Source organism: Triturus cristatus, chromosome 1_2 (assembly GCF_964204655.1).
Source record: "Triturus cristatus chromosome 1_2, aTriCri1.1, whole genome shotgun sequence".
NCBI lineage: Eukaryota > Metazoa > Chordata > Amphibia > Caudata > Salamandridae > Triturus > Triturus cristatus.
Window position 1 is genome coordinate 466,245,222 of NC_140580.1, and position 23,301 is coordinate 466,268,522.

At 44.0% G+C, this 23,301-nt stretch overlaps 1 protein-coding gene across 1 annotated transcript in view; it reads right to left on the minus strand.

The window, feature by feature from the left end:
• LOC146867498 (gamma-aminobutyric acid receptor subunit pi-like) overlaps nt 1-23,301 on the minus strand; it is a 624,891-nt gene that overhangs the window by 96,318 nt on the left and 505,272 nt on the right. Inside the window, exon 7 of the mRNA XM_085614996.1 lies at nt 19,711-19,848. Within this exon, the coding sequence (XP_085471122.1) occupies nt 19,711-19,848 (138 nt within the window). The remainder of the gene's footprint in view (nt 1-19,710; nt 19,849-23,301) is intronic.

A 23,301-nucleotide genomic window follows, 5' to 3' on the forward strand; every position in this document is an offset into this window, starting at 1 on the left:
GTTTGCCACTGCAAATCATCAATGTGTGCACAAAGTTACTGACGCTTGACTGCAAAGTGGCAGATTTATGACCCTTGAACATCTACTTTTCTATGACAGTTTGAGGATGTTTTTGGTGTGCGGCATGCTCCTAGTCTCATTTCATACTATGCTGAACACACACAGCCAGTTCTTACAGCCCTGATTCCCTTCCTTGAAAGGGATTAAAGGGGAGGCAATTGTGGTGTCAGGTTCAATAACTGACTCATTTTTTAATCGCCCTCTATATGCGGTAGCTTGCATCAGGGGTGGGTGCTGGCAGCAAACTCTGCTATGTGGCGATTAAGCAAACTTTTGCCGAACTCTGCAATACAAGTGGAGAGCGAAATGGACAAAACTCCATGAACTGCACCAGCGGGCAGGGTTCACTGCCCACCCCTAAACAAAAACTCAGGTTCTAGAGAAAGAACGGGTCCTGAATGTAGCAAGACTGAAGCTAGAGTTAGAAGAGATGATCATTGGAACTCTTAGGGGCATATCAACAAGGGATTTTAAAAGCCAAAAAAGCAGAGATAAAACTAGCACCCTATCAACAACAAGGTGCTAACATGCAAATTTGCATGTTAGCACCCTTTTACTCTACGCTTCCCCTTGCATCTCTAATGAGATGCAAAGGGGGCGTTCCAGAGTACAATAATAGGAGAAACGTCGCTAAGCGACATTTCTCCTCTTATCAAGAATGTCGCTAACCCTGTTAGAGACAAAAAAAGCAGCGCTAACCGCGGTTAACGCTGCTTTTTTACGTCTGGTATTTTTCTGACTTAGCCATGATATCCTATGGAAGGAGGATATCATGGCTAAGTTTGCCTGTCCCTATCGACAAGGTAACGTGAGATTATCGCTGGGTTTCCAGCGATAATCTCACGTTAGCCTGTTAGCGTGAGGATTTTTATCGCTATTGAGATAAGCATTGCTAATTACACGCTATCTCAGCGATAAAAATTCACGTTAGCCGGCGATAATTATCCTAGCGCTAAGTGCGCTTAGAGATAATTATCGCAGGTTGTTGTTGATATGCCCCTTAGTTTTTCCCAACTAAATACATACTAGGACGAAGAGGTAATATTTCTGTGTAAAGTTATTACTAGACGAGCCAGACGGACTCATGAAAGATTAACTGAATTGGCTAAAAAATATGAGATTGATGTACAAAAATCTAAAGGATTGCAGAAAACCTAGCATTTAGATTACAGTAAAAAAAAGTTAGGATTCAGATGCCTCTGTTTATAATTGATCGGGGAGAAGAAGAAGTACGAATGCTCCCCATGAGAGAAGTGCCTGGAGGAGGGTATGTCCTTATGCTTTGGAGTAGGGCTGAAAATATATCCTTCATAAATGATTTCCCAAAATTAAGAGATAATCAGATAGAATGGAACAGACAAGTTGAGTGGTTTGTGAAGAATTCAAATGTTTTGTGGAAGGATCTGTATACCTTATTTGAAATTATGGTCCCATGTGACTTCTGGACAGAATGTACAGTTGTTCTATATTGACCTGAAGTGGAACCAATGAGACATCCTCAATTTGGTGCCCCATCCCTAGTAGTAATGACGAAATATAATCGGGTGAGTACCTTCCTGAAAAACAAAATATCTCCTAAAGAGATCGATTCGGTCAAAATTGACAGAATGACTCAAGAAATCAAAGAATCAGTGCATGCCTATTATGAAAGATTTTTGCAAGCTTTAGGGCAATTTAGTGGATTGGAAAATGTTGCCAAGAAAGAGATGGAGCATTTTGTTTACATGTTTGTGCATGAGTTGAGACCATAGATTACAACAGTAATTCAGCAACATTTGATTTGTTGACACAGTAAACCCATTGATGGAATTGCAAAATTCGAATGAAACTCTGGGCAAATCGATTTATCCCAGTGGCCCCGCATGTGATACATTTGCATCAAACAGGGTTTGTGACAGGCAGGTCAATGTCTTCCAATACGGGATTTTTGGTTCAAGCACTTGACTTTTTTAACTTTAACCAAACACCAGCTCTTATAATGATGGTCAACGCAGAGAAGGCGTTCAATCTGATAAATTGGGACATGCTTTATTATGGTCTTGAAAGGTTTGGTATTCCTCCCCAGATATTATCATGCTACAAAAAATATATCAAGGGGCTCAGGCGCAGGTTTGCATGAATTCTAATTTAGCAGGCACTGTTGACATAAACCGGGGAAGCCGACAGGCCCCTATCCCCTGTATTATTTACTTTTTTTATTGAACCCTTGGTCATTAGGATCTGTGATAACACAGAGATATGGGGCCACATTTAGGCAGCTAAATACCGGTCAGTATCGGCTGAAATTCAGTAAATTTCCCGTTACCGACCGGTATTTAGGCAATTGAGATGTAGGAGGCCAAAAAGAAGGATTTGGTAATTATGAATCGGTAAATACCGATTCATCATTACCGAATTCAAAATTACCGATTTGGAATTACCGATTCCTTATTTACCGAATCGGTAAACAAGAAACGGTAAAAACAAGAAAAGAGATGTAGGTAAATTCGGTAATACCAAATTTTATGTAGCCGGTAAATAACACTGACTGAAAGCAGGTGGTAATCAGCTACAGTGTATGTAAGCAATCCCAAAATGCAACAGTGTGATCACTATGGCGGCTTTCTATGTGATCGCAAGACGGCTACGTCTACAGGCAGCAGGAGTGAGGATCTGGAGATGGGAGGGGCGCATTTACAGACAGCGCATCACACTCTTCCAACAGACTGAGGCTGAGATCCATAAAAGGTACAGGCTACATCCCCACACCATCCTGAACTTGATAAGGGACCTGCACCCACTCCTGGAGCACCCAACACCAAGGGCGCACGCCATACCACCACATGTGCAGGTGCTCTGTAGCCTACATCTACTCGCATCTGGCAGTTACCAGGGGGTGAATGCTGCGGTAGGCGGGGTGTCTCAGAGTTGCCTGTCCCATTTCTTCAGAATGTTCCTGAATGCCATGATGCAGAAATTGCATCACTACATTAGCTTTCCAAACACACAGGTGGAACTGCTGTAAACCAAGACAGACTTTTACCAGATGGCACAGTTCCCGCATGTCATAGGCTGTATTGATGGCACACACATTCCAATCTCCCACCAGCAGCCACTGAGTATATCTACAGGAACAGAAAGTCTACTCACTCCATAAATGTGCAGATAATCTGCAATGCTGCCAACATAATCACTGACATCGTGGCCAAATTTCCTGGGAGCACCCACGACTCATACATCTTCCAGAACAGTGGGATCTGCACACGCCTGGCTGCGGGAGAATATGGAGAAGGATACCTGCTAAATCACTGTGACACTCCCTTAAACTTACTGCAGATGAATGTGTATTGGTGCATGTGACTAATGGCACTCTCTTACCCACCTAGGTGATAGTGCATATGTCGTGCGGTCATTTATCCTCACACCCTACCTAAACCCATCAACCCTGAGTGAGAGACGATACAATGTGGAACACAAATCAACATGCAACGTTGTGGAGCGCACATTTGGACTATTGAAAAGCAGGTTCCGCTGCCTCCACAAAAGCGGAGGCGCACGTCAGTACACACCCATCATCTGCTGCAGAATCATTGCAACTTGTGCAATGCTGCACAACCTTGCCACAAAGAAAGGTACAGAAGTGGAATTAACTGATTTTGAGGACAATGATGATGAATTTGCACAGCCAGAGCCCAACGTAGCAGGAGTGCCACCGGCAATAGATGGGAGACAAAGACGGGCAGAGATCACATACAACTATTTTTAAGTAAGTAAGGAGACACAGCCAGTTGCTGAATGTAATGACGTAGTTTTAATTTCTGGGCACTACGCCACAACACAAACAGACAAACTTGGCATTCCAATTTGTGACATCCATAGTAGGAAGTCATGGGTTACTTCACCCAATTCTGTCCTGAGAGTGTGGGCTGCATCAGCGTCTGCGACCACGCACAACAGTGCTGGATGCCATTGACTGACTGTCCTCACTGGCTGTGGAACGAGTGACAGCCCCATGCCATCTGCTTCTCCTCCGGGTGTCTGTTACAGGGGGGTAATGCTGCTCCGACTGGTCGTGTCCTCGCTGTCCCCAACTTCCACAGCACCAGTAGTGGCAGACTGACTCGTGAGCAGCACTTCAAGACCAGTGGTCACCTTTACCAGCCCCCTAGAGACATCAGTGCTGCAGTGCGCCAGACCCTCCTGCATGGCCACGGAGCATCTGCAGAGCAGAGAAGTGGCAGTTTCTAGGCGGTTCACTGCCCTCGTATGGTGCTCCATTTTCTGCCTCTCCCTGCGCCGTGTTACTCTGTCCTCATCCATTTTGCTGCCCAGCAGCATCACAGACTGGGACATGTCCCGCATGCCCGCAGCCATCTCCTTCATGCCCTCAGCCATTGAGCTAATACCCTTGTCAATGTGGGTCATGTTGTCATTGAGGCTTCTCATTTGTCGCTGGACTGACTGAATTGCCTTGCCTTGTAGGTGCTGCACCTTCACCATGGTTGCCTCCAGCCCTCCGAAGACACCATGGCTCTCACCCTGTGGAGATGGACTGCTCACACAAGCCCTGCGGTGGCGTCTGGCACCTGTGTGTGCTCCCTCAGAAGTGGACAGCAAACCAGCATTGCTGTCATCCAGTGGCACAAGAGATGTTTCCCCCCCCTCGAGTCTTCTGAGGAGGACTCAAACTCTTGCAGTCTGGTAACAGCACACCTCCTAGGTCTAACCACTGCAGGTGGTGTTGATGCTGGTGAGGCTAGCAGTAGTGGCGAGGCTGGCTGTGGTGGTGAGGCTGGCTGTGGTGGTGGTGAGGCTGGCTGTGGTGGTGTTGTGTGCCCTGCACTCGTACTGGCCTTCTCTGTGATGTCCTTCCGGGGTGCCCTCTCTCCCTTGTCCTGAGCAGTCCTGCGCGATGTACATTAGCTCAGTGTACCTGCAGCCCTGCATTGCAAAAATTAAACTACATTTCTGCCACGCTATCTCATTGTCCTCTGCCTGCTTATCGCTGATGTGTGTTACATGCCTTGTTGTTCAGTGCGATTCCTGTCATGATAGGGGTTTCACTGACTACATCTCCCATAATGCATTGCAGGTCTGAACAAAAACCTGTACTGGAGTGGGATTGTGGGATTCACATAGCCCAATTGGGGATTTGGGATAGGGGAAGGGGGGGCACAATGCTGTGCATGCTTCTTACCTTGTTTGGAAGCAGCTCTGGCAGAGCTGTCTGCATCCCCGATTCCACAGACACTTTCTGGCTCTATCGTGGACTCTACGAGCTGCTCAAGTTCAGTCAGGGCAGGTGCCCTGTTCCTTCCTCCTCCTGTCTGGCTGGCTTAATTTTTAAGATCAGCCATCTTCCTCTTGGTGATGATCCTGATGTCATACCACCGCTTCTTGAACACTTCAATGACCCGGGGGGTCAGTCCAATGGCATCCACCTGGGACTGGATTCCAAGCCAGATTTTTCTTTTTACTGAATCTGCAACTTGCAGGGACTGCTTTCCAAACAGCTTTGTGTGCTGCTTCACTACCTCCTCCACAAGGACATGCAGTTCCTTCTGACTAAATTTCAGTTTCCTCTTCCTTTCCTCTTCTTCTCTTTCTGTGTCCTGGCTGGCCATTGTGCAAGATTTGCAGGAAAAGTTCAGGCAGTGGCTCTGTTGCTCTCCTCTGCATTCCCAGCCTCTCCAGAAGGTTCTGATTGTGTGCACCTGCCTGGGTGTGGCCACTTCCTGGTTGGGAGGGGTGGTGGTTGCACAGGATTGGCTGATTTCTCAATTGCAGTTTTTTGAATTTCCGATTCGGTATTAACCGATTCGGTATTTACCGATTCGGTAATATTTACCGATTTGGTAACATTTACCGATTCGGTATTTACCGAATCGGAAAGATCGATCGGTATTGTGGATTCGGTAAATATTTACTGATTTTTACCGATTCAGTAATATTTACCGAATTATTACGTACATCGGAAATACCGATTTCTAAATACCGATTCGTTAAAATTCGGTAATTAGGAATCGGTATTTCCAAATTACCTACATAGGGCCCTAAATCACAAATAGCAGGAATGTCAAAACTAAAACTCTTTGTAGACGACATCATTTTGTATCTTAGACCAGAAAGACAGAATATCGCAATGATTTTAAGAGAATTTGCACAGTTTAACTTAATTGGTGGGTATAAATTCAACCACAAAAAGACTGAAATTCTGGTATTAAATGCTCCTAGTGATTTCCTTCCAGATAACCTAAAGCAACAAGCTCTTTCTCCCGATCCGATTCGACATCTGGGGATATACGTCACAAGCCAATATGTGGCAATTTATAAATTGAATTATGAGGCCATGTTGAAAAAAATTAAAGACTTACTGGATAAATGGATACTTCTTCCCCTCACTTTAATTGGCCGCATAGCCCTTAAAAAGATGTCGATATTGCCGCTATCAATTTTTCTTTTTACAAACATTCAGATTAAAATCAATATGGCATATTTTACAGAGCTGGAAACAATCTTTCGACAGTTTATCTGGAATAAGAAGGCCCCGTGGCGAAAAGGTTTCTGTACTTCAATTTGATATTAATTGGGGAGGGCTTGCACTTCCCCCAAATTCGTACCTATTACGAAGCATCCTTCTTAGATATAATTGTGCATCCAATGGAAAGAAAGGGATCCTTGGATAGTTTTTTTGTGGTCAAGATGATCGAGGAAGCCAGGTTGCAGATTCCAGTTTTTATAAAAACAACAAAACTTCCCCGAAAAACTAGACACAAGACACTGCAGGAGTTTGGTTCCAGACTTCAGGCATTTTACTCCTTAAAGGCGAATCTAAAAGCTTGGGCCTCAAAATCCAGAATAGCCTTTTAAGATTTTGGGAAGCTAACGGATTCAAAGAGCTGGGTAATTTTTTAACTGGAGGGAGATGTATTAACTGGCAGGAGGTCCAAGCTAGATGCGGAGACCGGAGTAAGTTTTTCTTTTTGGGCTATCTCCAGAGTATACATTTATTGATTAAGGGCACCCTTCCAGCTAACATAGGTACCACCCCTTTTTTAGCTGCTCTCTTTAGAACAAAGCTAAAAGGGGTAGGAAATTGGTATAGATTATTACGTAACCAAGGAGAGTCCCTCTTGTCAATAACATTTTGGAGCGGATTAAACAGGAAACGCAATGTAGTTTGTCAGATGGGGAGTGGCAAGCTATTTCACAATATGGCAGCAAGGCATTAAGGGCGGAAAACTTTAAAAGAATGGCATTCTTATCTCGCTGGATGGCATATTATACTCCTAAAGAGCTCCATAAGATGTATCCAGAAGTTGAGAATAAATGTTTTAGGTGTCACTGGTTGAAAGAGGTAGGCTGGCTACATATTTTAATTATATGCCCAATGTTAAGACAGTTCTGGGAGAAAGCTTGTTCTGCGCTCAGTCTTGGCTTGCAGAGAAGGGGAGAACCTGAGGCTAAACTAGCACTTTTTGGTTCATCAAAACAGAGACAAACTCAGCCGATGATTGGGAGTGTTTTCAGCATAAGTGGCAGAATTGGGTGCCTTGACAAGGGCATGCTGTGTCTCTGACCAGCTGAAAGCGGCAATTTTCACAGATGGTCAGTACAGAATTGGCATCGTACATGACTTTGGGCAATTGTGTCCAGAGCTGTGGGTTCATAACTCCTCCAGTTCACCTATACGTAATGGACAAAGTGTGAGGAACCTTTTGTGGTCCCTACAATTGCCCCTCCGAATTGCAGTGGTGAAGAATGTTGCCCACAGGCAAGGCACTGACTATTTGACTGTTGGCAACTGTTATGTTGATGAGATTGCTAGGTAATATGCTTTGAATGTCTGTACCTTTAATGGGGATCCAACCACTGAAACTTCAGATGTCACAAATTGAATTCTATTACTATCTGATGTCGATACTTGGGAGGTAGTGAAGAGATTACAGCAGGAATAGCCAGAAGCTTGTGTTAGAGCTGGTTGTACCAAAAGAGAGGAAGATGACATGTGTTTTATCTGATGGAAGACCTGTTTATCCTGATAGCTTATTATCATCAATGGTTAGACATTATCATGGTCTCACACATGTAAGGAGAGATGCAATGATGTGCCTTTTCCGTTAGACTTGGTTTAACCCAAGATTCAGATTGATGGCTGAGAGTCTATGTCAAAGATGTGTGGTGTGTCAGCAATAGAATGCAGGGAGGAAAGCACCATGAACAATGAGCCGCATAGGTAGATCAGGATGTCCCTTCAACTGTATGCAGCAGGACTTCATAGAGATGCCCATCTATAATGGGCTGAAGTATGTCCTGGTGATCATTTACATCTTTTTAAGGTGAGTGGAAGCCTACCTGAGAAGAAGATATGACAGTCTTACATTAGCCAAACTGTTGTTGAGAGAATTGATACAGAGGTTCGGTTTCCCAACTTCTTGAAAGTCAGACCGAGGGACCCATTTTAGTAATGAAGTCTTGAAGATGTTATGTGCAGCGCTCTAAGTTGAGCATAAATTCCAGTGCAGTTACAATCCAGAGGCTTCTGGACTTGTGGAGCCAGTTAATCAATCAATCATTTGTACAGTGTGGCAAATCGCCCGTTAGGGTCTCGAGGTGCTGGCTCATTAATGGCACATTGAAATCCAGATTGGCAAAGGTGTGTACTTCTACATCTTTGAAGTGGCCTGATGTGTTGCCTCTTGGGTTGATGAGTCTGCAGAGCACTCCAGACCAGAAAGCAGGATTGTCACCCCATGAATTTATCAGGGCAAGAGCTATGAGACTGCCAGCTGTTGCTGTCAATTTACTCATAAATATCACAGATTACATGATTCTTAATTATTGCAAAGGGCTGACTGATGTGGTATGTGCTGTATCTCGCCAGGTCAGAGAAGCTACAACTTTGACTCCATAGGAGCAGTGCCATGAGTCATGAACTCAGTCCCGGCAACTGAGTGATGGTGAAGAAGCACGTACAGAAGTCGTACGGCTCACATCATTAATGTGAGCCCTACCATTCTGGTTACCACTACTGCAAGGAAGTGTAAATGTCTCCCGAATTGGGTACATGCAGCCCATACTCGCAGAGTCCCCTTGATGATATAATAGCACTTGTTCCTGATGTTCCGGTGGTTACAGTGAGACAGAGGAAGCAGGTTAATCAAGCTATTTGGGACCAGCAAGCAGCTGGGACAGCACTAACTTGGCCTGATGGGGTCCAAAAGAGTCAACTGGTACAGAATAGTCACAGCCATTAGTGTTGACTATGCCAGATGCAGACCATAGCAAAGGGCCTAGTGCAAAGGTAACTAGAGTTGTACTCAGAGACCATTGGCCCTGAAGAAAAGAAAGACTATTATGCTGACCGAAGTAAGAGTTCCTCAAACCATTCCTGAGGGTTTGGCCAGTCTGACCAGAGTGACAGTGATAAAGAAGGGCCAGCAGTGAGAAGGTCAAAAAGCAAGAGGACCCAGTCAAAAGTACTCCTCTCCTGAATGGACGTATATGGCAGCAAATGATTGGGAGACAGAGCATCATACTTTTTGCTGTAACAATTTATGTCCACCTGAACCTCCTTAAAATTGAAATTTGTGGTGGAATGTAAATTAGAATTCATGATACCACTGAATGGACTTACTCACTTTATTCTGGAAATACTCATCAATGAAGCTGATCTGCACATTTATTGAAAGAAACTACATTCTAGTAGTTTTGAAAAGGAATGTTCGAATTGTGCTTTGTTCTTTGTGCCGATTAACTGAACTCAAATGATAATTTGCTGCTAATCCTCTAAAAGCTAAACAGTCTGACCTTGAGAACTCATGGAGCCTTCTATTGCACCCTCTCTTAGATGCAGATGTGTATGTGCAGTAGTATTTGCTGTTGTTAAAGTAGTATTATTGTTTTGCTTATAATTTTGACTTTGCGTCATTATCTGCTATTGAAAACCCATACATCATTTTAAAACTTCCTCATTACTAGTAAAAGTCTTACCACACTAGATGATAAAACCGTACACTTAGATGTTTCTCAGGGAGAGTATTCATTTAATGCATTTACTAAGCTGTTGTATGTGTATGTTGGCACTATGGATGCTAGAAATTGTTATCTGTGTGTGCAATTATCTACATCAGTTGAAGAAGGAATTTGATACCATTGTATTCCTTCAATGTACGGAATTTACTGCAGTTTATTGGCAGTTTATTTTATGGAACTAATCATTCCCAGTATTATTATTCAAGTTATGACTTAGTCTTTTCAGAGATTCCTGTGATTACATGTTTATAAATCCTCATCCTGAAGCTAAACTAGCTAAAACTATGGGATATTTCTTTAGACCAACTCTTTCATTGGATGTAGCTTTTGCACACAACACAACCGTACCTATGTTTTGCAGAGTGTTGAAAAGAATTTCATAGACTCAGTAGAAGATAGATGAAGAGTGTTTGACTTGCCATTATTTGTGTGGTTTCCCCTAACTTTTTGCCTCAACCTCTTCCATTCTTTTTGGTATACTGGATTTTGTTTTTACTGACTTAGATGCTTTGGGCACTTTGCCACTGCTAATGGACAAATAGAAATAAAAACCTCTACTAAACATTCATGGTAGGGTACAGCAATTGCAAAAGAGACAGGTTCAGGAGACAGGAATATTCTCCCAAAGGAGGTGATTAATTCAGGGGGGTCTTTCCATTCCCTGCGAGAAGGACGGTGGTGAGACCAACTTAAGTGAGGGGAACTGTATCAGCGGGCCCCAAATATAATCAAACCCTTTCTTGTGCCAGCCAATATGTCAACCATGCGTTTCATAGCAAGAGCTTGCCAGAGATGGGAGTGATACTGGGAGATAGATGGGGCATCAGGTTTCTTCTAAGCTGAGCTATATGCCATTTTGGCTGCCCCCAGACAGAGCCACTTAATAGAGCGATCTCCCGGGGTCTGATGTTTCAGTGACTGATGTCAGAGAATCAGTAGGACACACTCCGGCTTCTCTGGGATAAGGTAACCCATATCCCCCTTATCTACAACAGTATCTCTTTCCAGTAAGGCTGGATGGAGGGACAGTCGCACCAGACATGCCCAAAGTCTCTCAGCAACCCACATCCCCTCCAGTATGTCCCCGAGATGTTGGGAAATATCTTGTGAAGTTTATTAGGATAAAGATACCAGTTGTAAAGTATCTTATAATGTGTCTCACTTAATCCCATAGATCGATTATATTTGTGGATATCACTGTAGGGCGTGCACCACTGTTTATCCCAATGCTAATTCCCAAAGTAGTTTCCCAAAAAGAGATGTGTTGGGTGCAGGGAGGTGCTTGGTAGAGAGCAAGAGCGCCGAGAGGAATGAGATACACACTTTGGTCGCGCCGTGCCCCTCACAAAGTGTTCGATAGGGAGAAGCTCCCTGGTGGCTGCAAGTCTGATGTGGGGTTGTAATACCCAATGCTTTAATTGGAGGTAATGAAATCTCTCAGAAGGGGACAGGTGGAAGTTGCGACAACAGTTCTCAAATATTAAAATATCCCAAACATTGAATAAATCTGAAATGGTGATGCAAACCCCTCCCCACCACTTACCAAAATTGGATCGGTGTATATAGTGATGGAAAAGTTGTTAATTCCTGCGCTTTAACCACAGTGTCCCATACTTTAAGAGTAGTGGCTGTGGGCGTGCTAAGATAAGCATTGCACAGTAAGTCTTGTTTAGGTTTCCATTGGATGTCCCAAATAGTCCGCCCCACTATAGTTCTTTCCATATGAAGCCAGTGGTTGTCTGAGGATTTGAGGGACCATTCCAAATTATGCTAGGTTGCGCCACCCTATGGTAGGCCAGCACATCAGGCAAAGCTAGCCCACCCCATATTTAGAACATGTCAGAACCCTGTAGGAATTTCTGGATCTATGGCCCTGCTAAAATAAATTGGTGAGCATCGTGAGAAGTTCAAAGAAGAACTCTCTAGGTAGCTCAACCGCTAGTCCCTGGAAAAGGTAAAGAATGTGGTGAAGGGCTATCATTTGTATTACATTAATACACCCTATCCAGGTCAGGTATAACATGGCCCAACGCTTGAAGTCCGATTTTTGTTGTTGCAGGAAGGGGGGAAAATTTGCTCTATATAGATCTGTTGTGTTGGGGTTAACCTTGATCCCTAGGTATGTGATTTCATTGTTAACTCATTGGAATGGGGAAATAGATGATATCACCTCCATCTCTGTTGGGGAATCATTAGATTGAGAAGAAAGAACTGCGAGAGGTTAGCCCAAAACCCATAGATCATCTCCAATTCCTGGGCACCTCCTGTTGAGCAGGTAAAGGGATGCGGGGGAAGTGATGGGCAGAAGAATATCATTAGCAAAGAGAGATATTTTTTGTTCATCAGAATCCCCTGAATATTTGGTTTGATCCTTACTTGTGTCACCAAGGGTTCTATACAAAGGGCAAAAAGCATGGGGGAAAGGGTTCATCCTTGATTTGTCCCCCTCGCCAACCCAAAAAACTCCGAAGCTGTGCCGTTTATTAATACCCACCATCGAGGACTCTGATAATTAGCCATTATTATGTTAATAAATTGATCCTCAAAGCCGAAAAATCGGAGTGTTTTTAGTAAGAATGCCCAATCCACGCTGTCAAAGGCCTTCTCGAAATCCAGCGTCAGCAAGACCGAAGGGACGTGTTTCTTGTTAGCCTTTTCTATTAAGTGAATAACCCGACATAAATTATCATGGGTTTGATGACCTCTAATAAACCCAGCCTGATCAGGATGGATCAGTTCGAGCAGGATTTCTTCCATCCTAATGGCCACGATCTTGGAGTATATTTTAGCATCAATGATGAGTAGAGCTATTGGCCTATAAGAGGCACATTGTTGAGGATTCTTACCCGGCTTGGGATAACTGTAATCAACGCTTCACTCATCGAAGGAGACACTGATTGTGCATTGGCCACTGAGTTGAAAAGGTCTGCTGGGTATGGGGTAAGAGCAGAGCTAATGTTCTATAAAATTGGTCAGTAAAGCTGTTGGGGCCTGGGGCTTCATGAGGCTTAAGGGAATCAATGGCTAGCTGGACTTCTTCCCTCTCAATAGGGTGACCACGAGATCCGGTGGTATTCACGATAAGTTAAGTGAGTCCAGATACATTGCATGGGCCATGAAGTCAGAAGAATCAGCTGAGTAAAGATTTTGATTAAAATCCCGAAACACCTTCCCTTTCTCAGATTGATGGAGTGGACCTCGCTCATGCCTAATCAACCCAATATATTCCTTTTCCTGTTTAACTGTCAATTGTTTTGCAAGGAGGCTACCAATTTTATTGTTGCGCTCATAACCAATTAATCTCAGAAGCAAGAGAGTATGATCGACTCTAGAGGTATAAATTACATGAAGTTTCCCTTACAGAGAGACAACTTTCCGCTGCAAGTCAAGAGAATGGTTAGCCTTACGAGCTTTATCAGCCAGGAGAAGCTAGTTCTCCAGTGCCAGTCTTTCTTCAGCTTTTTTTTGTTGGAGTGTGGGGATCAGTGAGATGCATTTCCCTCGTATGACTGCTTTGAACGCATCCCAAGTAGTAAAATAGGAGGTCTCTTTAGGATCGTTCATTTGAAAAAACTCATTTATCTCTCTCCAGAGTTCATTCCGGAGGAGTCTGTCACATGTAAGCGCATTAGGGAAATATCACCTATGAAGTCCCGTCTGCTTCTGAGACCCACTAAGGGTGACCTCCAACGGGACACAATACTTTTGGCTATTCTCTGGTCGCAAATTGACATGGAGGATTGTGGATCCGAAGGGTGTTGTGTGGAGCTTCTGTGGTTCACCTCCTCATGGCCATGATGGCTGGCTACACCCGGCATTTTCTTGTTTAACCATTCTGTGTGCCTATTCTGTTTTGTGTATTTACTGTCTGGTTTTGAAGTGACAGGCTGGGGATGTGCATTCACTGTAGACAGCCACAAGGGGGGTTGAGGTGTGTCCTGCCTTTCCTGAGTGACTCATTGCTGAGCTGAATGGACCTTGGCTGCATTTACAGTGGTGGGCGGAGTTTCCATTGCACCTGAATAGGCTGTGTCTCCTTTGCACAATGCTGTCTCCACCCTCTTTAGTCATGCTGTACCAGAGAGGACAGCTCTTGTTTGGACTGGGCTCAGAGACCCTTGCCACAAACAGAACAAAGACAAAATGGGGTATAAGTAGTGGACCTTAAATCCCCCAAAATTAGATCACTTCTGGACTCAAGAGGAATCTTTGGCAAGGAGAAGAGCTGGAGAGCTGTAAGGAGGAGTACTGTCCCTTTTGCTGTGTGCTTTGCTGGGTTAGGTTGCAATTGCTGCTTCTGCCAAGGAGAGGACAGAGACTGGAAATGTGCTGTGAAACCTGCTTGAAGAAGAATCTTCAAGGGTTTGTGTGTGCTGGCCTCCTGTTCTTAAGTCTCAGGGACACAAAGACGTCAACTGCAATCCACTGACCAGCACCTGATCCTGTGTAGAATCCTGCATTCGAAAGGGCACCAATTCCAGTTCCTGGGCCCTGAGAATTGTGTGGTTGGTGCTGAAAAGCAAGAAAAACAAGTTTGATGCCCTCAGCAATGCCGCCAGTGATGCTGCAACCTGCAGCAAGGACGGGGGCAATGCTCGTGAAGTGTACGATGCACCGCCCTGCCTGCACCGCAACTCTGACACCCTTCAAAGCCTGCAGTTATCTGCCTTCCCGACACCAACATCGTACTGACACCGTTACTGCCAGCGCCTGCATCCGTTATCACGGAGCCGCTAACGGATGAGGGTGACTTCACAAACTCTTTGACTTCGCATCGCCTCACCAAAACCGATGCCTCACCACTGACTTCCACTGTCCTGGAATTGACTCATCGCCTCCTTGCAGACATGACGCCTCGCGCCCTCCGTGGCAACCAGGGAACCGGCCTTGACCTCTGCACTGATGCCTCACCTCCAGGAAGCTGTGCATCGCTCATAGACTTCATTTCCAAGACACTGCTGTTTGGGGGTCCATGTGACACCATTCCTAATGCCTCGCCCCTTGCAGTTAGCGTTGTACTTTGAATTAATGCCTGTCACAACGCTGTAATTGCCCCAGGTGGAACTATCTTGTTTCTAGAAGGGCTATTTTTGCAATAACTGTTCTAAAGTGATGTTTTGATACATGTATGTTGGATTTTTGTCATGTTGGTCTCCTTTGGTTTAGCTAAATATACATTATTTTTCTAAACTGGTGTGGAGTCCATTTTTGGTTTTTTCACTGTGTTACTGTGTGTTTTAAGTATAAATACTTTACACATTGCCTTTAGGATAAGCCTGTCTGCTCATGCCAAGCTACCAAGAGGGAAGAAGGGGTTATCTAAAGTCTGTATCCCCCTTACCCTGACTAGAAGCAAGGATGCCTATTTGGACAAAGGTACCTACCTCTGCCAATTAGAGAACCCCATTTCTAACAAAGAGATATTATGGCTAAAGCTGCCAATCATTCAAAAGTGTCATCTTGGGTACAACACGAAGAAGAACAGAGAATAGTGGGAAATATGGCTTCCCAGGCTCTGGACTTTTAACATAAAGGGAAACTTTGCATATTCATGAGAAGATCCACTACTAACTAACACAAATTATGTAGGTACTAGTGAACGTGACCATAAATCAGAAATTCATAGACATTGGGGACGCTATTTGGGAGGAATGTTTCCTGGGGTATATTACATTTGTGGTAAAAATGCCTTTTATAGATTACCTGGAAGATGGTATGGAACCTGTTACATGGGAATAGTTTTTAGAAAAATATATAATGTGGGACAAATTGAGGAATCCACAAAAGAGCAGCATGGGAGAATGAAAAGAGGTGCAAGTGAACTTGTAGGAGACATCTTTGATACTTTAATACCATCTGTAGGAGGGATTCTAAATTCTCACAAGATTAGTGGTGTAAGGTCTTTGTACTAGCCCTATCAAATGAGTAATCAGGTACAAACTCTAGGGCAGGATCCACCTTGAAATGTCCTCACATTTAATAACAGAGTATGCAGTCCCACACCACGCCCTAGCCTTTCTCCAAATGGCAATGCTCAGGAACACTAATCAGAAGCTCCTTTCTAACCAAAATCACTTAAAGAATATCTAAAGATAGCCCTGTCTCCATTTCCTCAATTCAGTTTCTGGGTCTCCTCCGTACAGCTACAGTGCAGGCAATACAGTTCCCCCGACTTGTGCTAAACTGGGTTAGGGTTATCCAAACTCGATCCACCTGGGCTCCATTTTTCTGGCTCACGGGTACACTATGGAGGGGTTACAGTTTCTAAAAACACACACACCCTTAGCATACCATCTGGTGCAGTTACCACCACCACTATATGTGCTATACCCAAAGAATAAACTGCACCCCACAGGCATTGCTAAGAACACTCTATAATAATAATACACATTTGTAAAGCGCGAACAATCACCCGTAAGGGTCTCTAGGCGCTGAGGGCCGTTGGGAAGATTAAGCAAGCTTCTGGACTCAGGAGGAACCTTTGCCAAGAGTCACACAGTGCTGGGCTAATCTGCCGCCAGTGCTGGGGTTCAAACTGTGATCCCCAGATTCCAGAGTCAGTCGCCCTGGCCGCGGCGCCACACCTCTTCCTCCTACTGCATCTTGGTAAACCCATCCATGTCACAGAATAGACCAGTGACCTCACATAGTCAGGGACAGGTCAGTGCCACATGGAGTTATATTGGACTGAGGCCAGGGCAAAAATGAAGTCAGAATAGAAGATATACACAAAGTTGTACACTATGGGCAGATGGCCAACAGTTGTTAGTTCATTGTGAATCCTGCAAAATAGACTGACCAATGGAGGTAAGTATGCCCCTGTCTTTCCAGACCACATCTGCTTGCAAACTGCATGTGTAGAAAACAAGCATTTTGAGCCTAAGAGACCAGCCTCCGATATACACAAGGTTGGCCACTCAGGGCAGGGTAACACATCCATGTACCAGGCAGGGGACATTCGCGTCCCCACAGTGATGGAGACAACAGTTGTCAGTTCATAGTGAATCTTCATAATAGTCTGAGAAATGGAGGGAAATGTGCCCGTCTTTCCTGATCACATCTGCTGTGAATTGCCTCCGATGAAAACTTTTCTTTTGAGTTGAGAGACCAGCCTCAGACTTTATGTGGCAAAAAGAAGGGTGTACAAATTGCAACCCTTTACAATTACAGTGAGAATGTTTAATGGCTGCAACTTGCCATCTTCTAGAGTGGTGCTATGTACATACCACTCCTAACTTGTGAAACAATCAGAGTGGCTCTTTTAGCAGTGGGTGATAAAAAGAATGTGGCTGTAGAGAATCAGCTATTGCTAACATGATTAAAGATGAGGGCTTGGAAATTAATATTTACTTTGACCTTTGGAAGGAAAAACCGGGCCAGACTTTTAAGGGGTAGAAGAAAGGAGAGAGATGTGAAGAAGGGAACAAAGATGCTAGCATTATGGATTTCTATCATGAAATGGACTGAGGGCTAGATTTTGCCTGAAGCCACAACCATAGAACAGGAACTGAATTATATTGCTGTATAGGATGGGAGGATAGAGCCTGGGAATTTTAATGAAGACTCTCTGCATCAGTAGTATCAGGTGTAAAGTGTAAGAATCAAAAAGACATGTAACTCGTGTGCGAAAAGCACGTTCATTCATGATGTCATAAATTGGTCAAATTCGGTTTTTGTGATGTGTAAAGAGTGGGAAACTTTGTGATACACCACTGCATAGGGTGGGAGGATAACGTCGGGGAATTTTAGTTTAATTTGCAGACAGGTCATCAACAATCACTGCCTGTTCTTACCCTTTAAATTTACCTGGTTGACAGTCTCACAAGAGAGTTGCCTGGAACTTACCTGCTAACACTTCTCAAGAAATCCCGCCTGAGTATAGGAGAGCAATATCCCAGCTCATGACTAGAATCTCTCCAGGACATTTTTCTGACTTCCAAGGACATAGGTGCCTAGGTCCTGCCAGTGAAGCCTGCTTTTCACTTCTATGGCTGGACAGTGAAAATAGTCATGAAACTGTGTGGCCAACTTGGAAGAAACACAGGAAAACCGATGCAACTGGACATTTCTTCTGTACCTTGGGAGTGCAGAAGGTCCTTTAGACAATGGAAACTGGAGCTCACGCAGGCAAAGCTCATGACCCAATTGGAACTAGACATTTGGTTGTTGAGCAGAACTGGAGTTGTGAGAAAGCATTGTGTAAATTAACCCCGTGGATTGCAGTATGTGGAAACAACACTGACAGTTTGGAGGTTGTTGGGCTTCACAAAGTACAGTTGCAGAACTTATTTCTAAAGTTAGGACAATTTTTTAGGCCTACCCAAAATAGATGCAACCCCAGAAACTTCATTTTATAGTCTCTTCCTGCTCAGAGGTACTTCAAATCTACAGTGCGGTTTCAGCAACAGATGTGCACTGAATCCATTCTGCCACACTTGTTAAAGCCCTTTCTTTTTTAACTCATATGCAGCCTTGCAAGAACCACCTCTGTCTCTCCCTATGAACATCAAACACGTTGACTCGCTGTGCAAACCTGGGGGCATATTTACAAAGGGATATCGCCACCAGAACGTCGAACTTCACTTTTAGGGACGTTCTGGTGGCGATATCCCCTTCCCCTTATTTACAAAGCAGCGTTAAAACACTTGCAATTGCTTAACACCGCCTTGTTAATAAGGCCCCTATTCACGATTCACGTAGTGTGAAAGGGACGTGTAATGGGTGTTGCAGTGAGCATTCCACCGCAACACCTATTGCTTTTTGATGCTGCCCCATATTTACAAGGCTGGGGCAGAGCCTAAAACTAAGACCAGGGAATTCCTGGTCTTAGGATGGCGATATGAGGAGAAATCATTAATTTCTCTTCATATTTTGCTCTTTCTATGTGTGCTGCATAGTTCAGCATAAATAGAAACAGCAAATCGCCTTTCAAGATTGTTTATGTGCGGGAAGGGCATCCTGCTACCTTATGATTTTCATCTTTAGCTCCTCTAGCTTCCTGACGCAGGTACTCCCTCGCCTTTGACCTAAGACCTGCAGGTGCGAGTTTAAAAGATCCAACTAGCGCCATATCCTTAACCAGCATGAGCCCCACTACCACCCCTTACCATCTAAAGAGACTTCTTTTGCAGAGCATCCGCTTTACTTGTGCACTAATGAGCTCATTTTTTGTGTAACCATTTTGGAATAGCCCATGCACAGACCATTTTTTGTGAAACATGAACTTCCTCTTGTAGCTTTTTATGTGAACGGATGGAAACATCTTATTTCAACATATATCACATACAGATAAGTACAAAGACGGGTCAATTTTCAGCTGTGTGCATCCCTTCATTTTTAAATTCAAGATATCATTAGTGTAATGTATAGAATCACAAGTGTATCATAAATCATGGACTCGTGGTTTCCTCTAGTCTGAATTTAAATTGGGCTTATCATTTGTTTACAAAACCACAGATGGAAACCAACATTAAATATTGAAATTACCCTGTCCATTATAGATGACTATTTAATGAAAGCTCCTATTTAACGTGCAGGTTTTCCACAAATTCCTGGCAGTTTATAAACTAGAGGAGGCAGCCTGCGAATAAATGGCTTGATTAATGTCAAAAGTTAAAAAAATGTGCGTGTGCTTACCAGTTTCATACACAGCTTCCGACACGGATGTGTAATGGCCTTCCACTGTGTACTGTGCCAAGCGAAGCGTGTCCAGTCCACTAACAGAATCATTTCCCCGCGTCCAATAAAACATCACATCATTGATGTTATATCCCCCTTTTGAAGAAAACACAAGCACAAGGAATATGTGTTTGCTTCATTTGTGCATTCAATAAACTTTTTAACATCTTCACCTATTTATAAAATGACAGTGAACACATATGTAGCTCAAGAAAACATTATTTGAAAGAAATGTACTGACAACACACATATTCTGATATTTATTGATAAAATGAAAAGCTTACATTGCTTCTTATTGCCATAAACTGTAAAACCTAAAATGTTTACCTAAACTGTAAAATCATTGTTTACTGCCTCACAGATGTTTCAGTCACATTATAGAAGAAAAACATCTCGGGCATAGGGTCCAGTTTATCCTATGGGATTTATAAATCGGCGGACGGGATATCTGTCACCATTCTGACAGACTATCCCGTCCGCCAAGATTTCAACCACGCCCATATTCACCAAGCCAATTGAATTACATGTTGTCTCTCAGGATGGATTTTTAATATGTTTCTATGTTATAACTACTACACATGAAAAAACACAGTATGGAATAAACCATATGTTCAGTTCCACCCAGAAATGTGAATATGGAGCCAGTGATAGCAAAGTTAGATTCCAGTAATTAAATTGTGTCAGTAGATGACCAGGATGTACTGTCTTCGATATTGTGCGTGCCAGGACCCTTGCGTTTCTGGGTGGACTCTAAGCAGGAATTACGTAGATTGCTGGGAGGTTTTAATGTGTGGTTATGAAAGTTCTGACATAATGCATATAGAGTGTGATCGTATGTTGAGGAATGAAGAAGTCTGTTGCAGAGCTTCATGTGTGCCGTGATAATTTGTATTCTCTTGGGCTGGGGAAGGTACTACACTGGCCTCTTTACCACCTCCCTGCACTCTCTCAGTCCTGGTCTGCAGCAGTCTTCATTTACAGAACAGCTGGAGGCTGTGGAACAGTCCTTTTATTTTGCCAACTGTTCACAGCAATAGAAGACAGACATCCAGTGCAGTGACCCTTCACCACTAAGGGGCCGATTACGATGTCGTTAGGAAACAGTCCCGAACTAATCAGTTCTGGAATAGTTTCCAAAAAAATCGGGTCCTGTGAGTCCAGACGACCGATTATAATTCTTCCCAACATCATTTGCATTGACTTTTAATGGGAGCCCGCGTTCCGAACGAGAACCCAGGCTCCCATTGAAAAAAGGGGTGGTTGGGGAAAACCTTGAACCCTGTGGTAGGCACCATTTGGTGCCTGCCACATTGTGCTTGGTTGGGAAGAGGGGTCCCTTGGGTACCCACACGGGCCCCATTTGGATGCCTCTGTGTGAAGGGGGGCCCGTACAGGACCCCAAAGACAGAGTCCAGCAGCTGTTTAGTTTCATGGAAACCGAATCAAAATGGATGTCCGAATCGGTCACTGTAATCGCTCGTCCGGAAACCGCGTCCATAGAGCTGAATGAATCGGGTCTGAAAGACTCGGGCTGTCCTGATGCCTTTCATAACTGATTCGGTCTGCTCAAACGGTTTCTGGGCATTGTAAATGGTTGTTGGGAAATCTGTAGGATTTGGTAGGAAACAAGGGTTCCAAATCGTACTCTGCAAAACCGAATCCCATCCAGAGCCTTTGCTAATGACATCATAATCGGTCCCCAAGTGTCTTGCCAGCCGTTTTACACAAACCAAAATGGAAGTAAAGAAACGAGGGGGAGGGGAGCACAGAGCTTGGCATAACAGCACCAGATCTCCTAGATGGTTTATGGCAGAAGGAGTTCAAGATGACAGTCACTTTAAATCACTCAGAAGTAGTAGAGTATTTCCCATGTGTTGACATAGCCAGTGCATTTTAACTCTGGACATGTATTCCTACCTTCCTTTCCCTCATCATCAGCAAAGAGTAATAAGTCATGTAAGGAGTGTTTGAAGTGCTCTTCACTGTCTCTCATGTTAAGTGCCACTCCAGAGCACAGGTGCATTCTATAGGCATACGTGTCCAATAGCTCCTGGAGGAGCCAAACCATCAAAGACGGAGGAGAGCCCATTTCTTGGCACAACAGCGCCAGTTCTTCCCGATCAATTATGGTGGCTGCAGTTCAGAAATATAGTCCCATTAATTTACTCCTAACAGTGGCTTAGTGTTTCCTAGGGTGCAAAATTGTGAGGGGGATTCTTAGGGGTGCAGGGACATTTCTTAGGGGTAGAAAACATTGAGAGAAAAGTGTAAGGATCATTGCCTTGCCCTGGGCACTGGCAACCCACGCTGCAAAAATACACTTGAAGGTCATGTGCAAAGAATAACTTTGTTTTGTTATATATTGAAGGTATCCCCTTAGCAGTGGTGGCCGGTTGCGGGGGTTTGAATGAAAAAAAATCACTTACCTGATCTTGCCGCATCTCTCCTCCATCTCTCTCATGTTGAGTGAGTCACTTCCAGGAGGCACCCAGGCTCCCCACAGCCAATCACAACATTGCAATGCCACATTGTGATTGGTAAGAACAGGCTCCCCTAAGCGAATCACAACGCTGCAATGCATGCAGTGTTGTGATCGATTTGAGCGCCGTGGTTCGGCACTCAGCCAGGGAATGGGGGCTTGGGCATGTTCTCTATACAGGCTGTAATGCAGCCTGCATGGAGAACATGCAAAGCGCGCATGACTGTTTGGCCGGCCCGAGAGGGTCAGTCAAACATTCATGCTCACTTTACAGATCGCCCAACCACACCTTCTCCCCGACGTTAGGGGAGCGAAGCCTCACCCGCCCTACCCTGACGAGATGAAAAATAAAATGATAATACCTTCAGTTATTATCATTTTATATTTTCATTTACACAGCTCCTTGAGAAGTGGGGCAACGCTCCTCCGCCTTAGCAGAAGAGCCACCACTGCACCTTAGTTATTCTCTGTACTCTAATCTACAGTACTGTTAGCACTCTTTTCTTGTCAAATCTGTAATAGACTGTGCTGAATATGTAAATGAATTGGAAAAACAATAAGTGCTGGTGTCCTACGTTCTGCTCAGAAGCCTGCAACAGGTGGTATTAAATGTAGGAATGCCAAATACCAAGACTACATACTCTTTAATCCATCTCATGCCTCCTTAATCCACTACCAGCCACTCCCTGCCCATTTACTTCACTCTTGAGGTCCCTGCTTTCTCTCTATGTGGCGGTATCTCTGTCTTTCTCCTTCTTTTCCACTTATCTGGTGTGTTTTTCCCTCTTTTGTTAGGTCAAGTCCCATGTGAAAAAATAAGTGTCCGCAAGCAGAAATGTGGCAGTGGGCCCCATCCAAGAACCATCTGCTCAAACTAAGCACTGAAAATAGAACTGTATTTCCATGTTGACTTAGTGATAAGAAGATTAATTGAAACAGCAAATTGTTATGCTTGGCAGAGCTGTATTTTACATTCTGATTAAAATCCAAAGGATTTGAAATCTAAAAAGTTCTTTAGAACTCAGTGTTAAACACACCAACTAAAAAGAATGGTTCAAAGCTGGCATTGA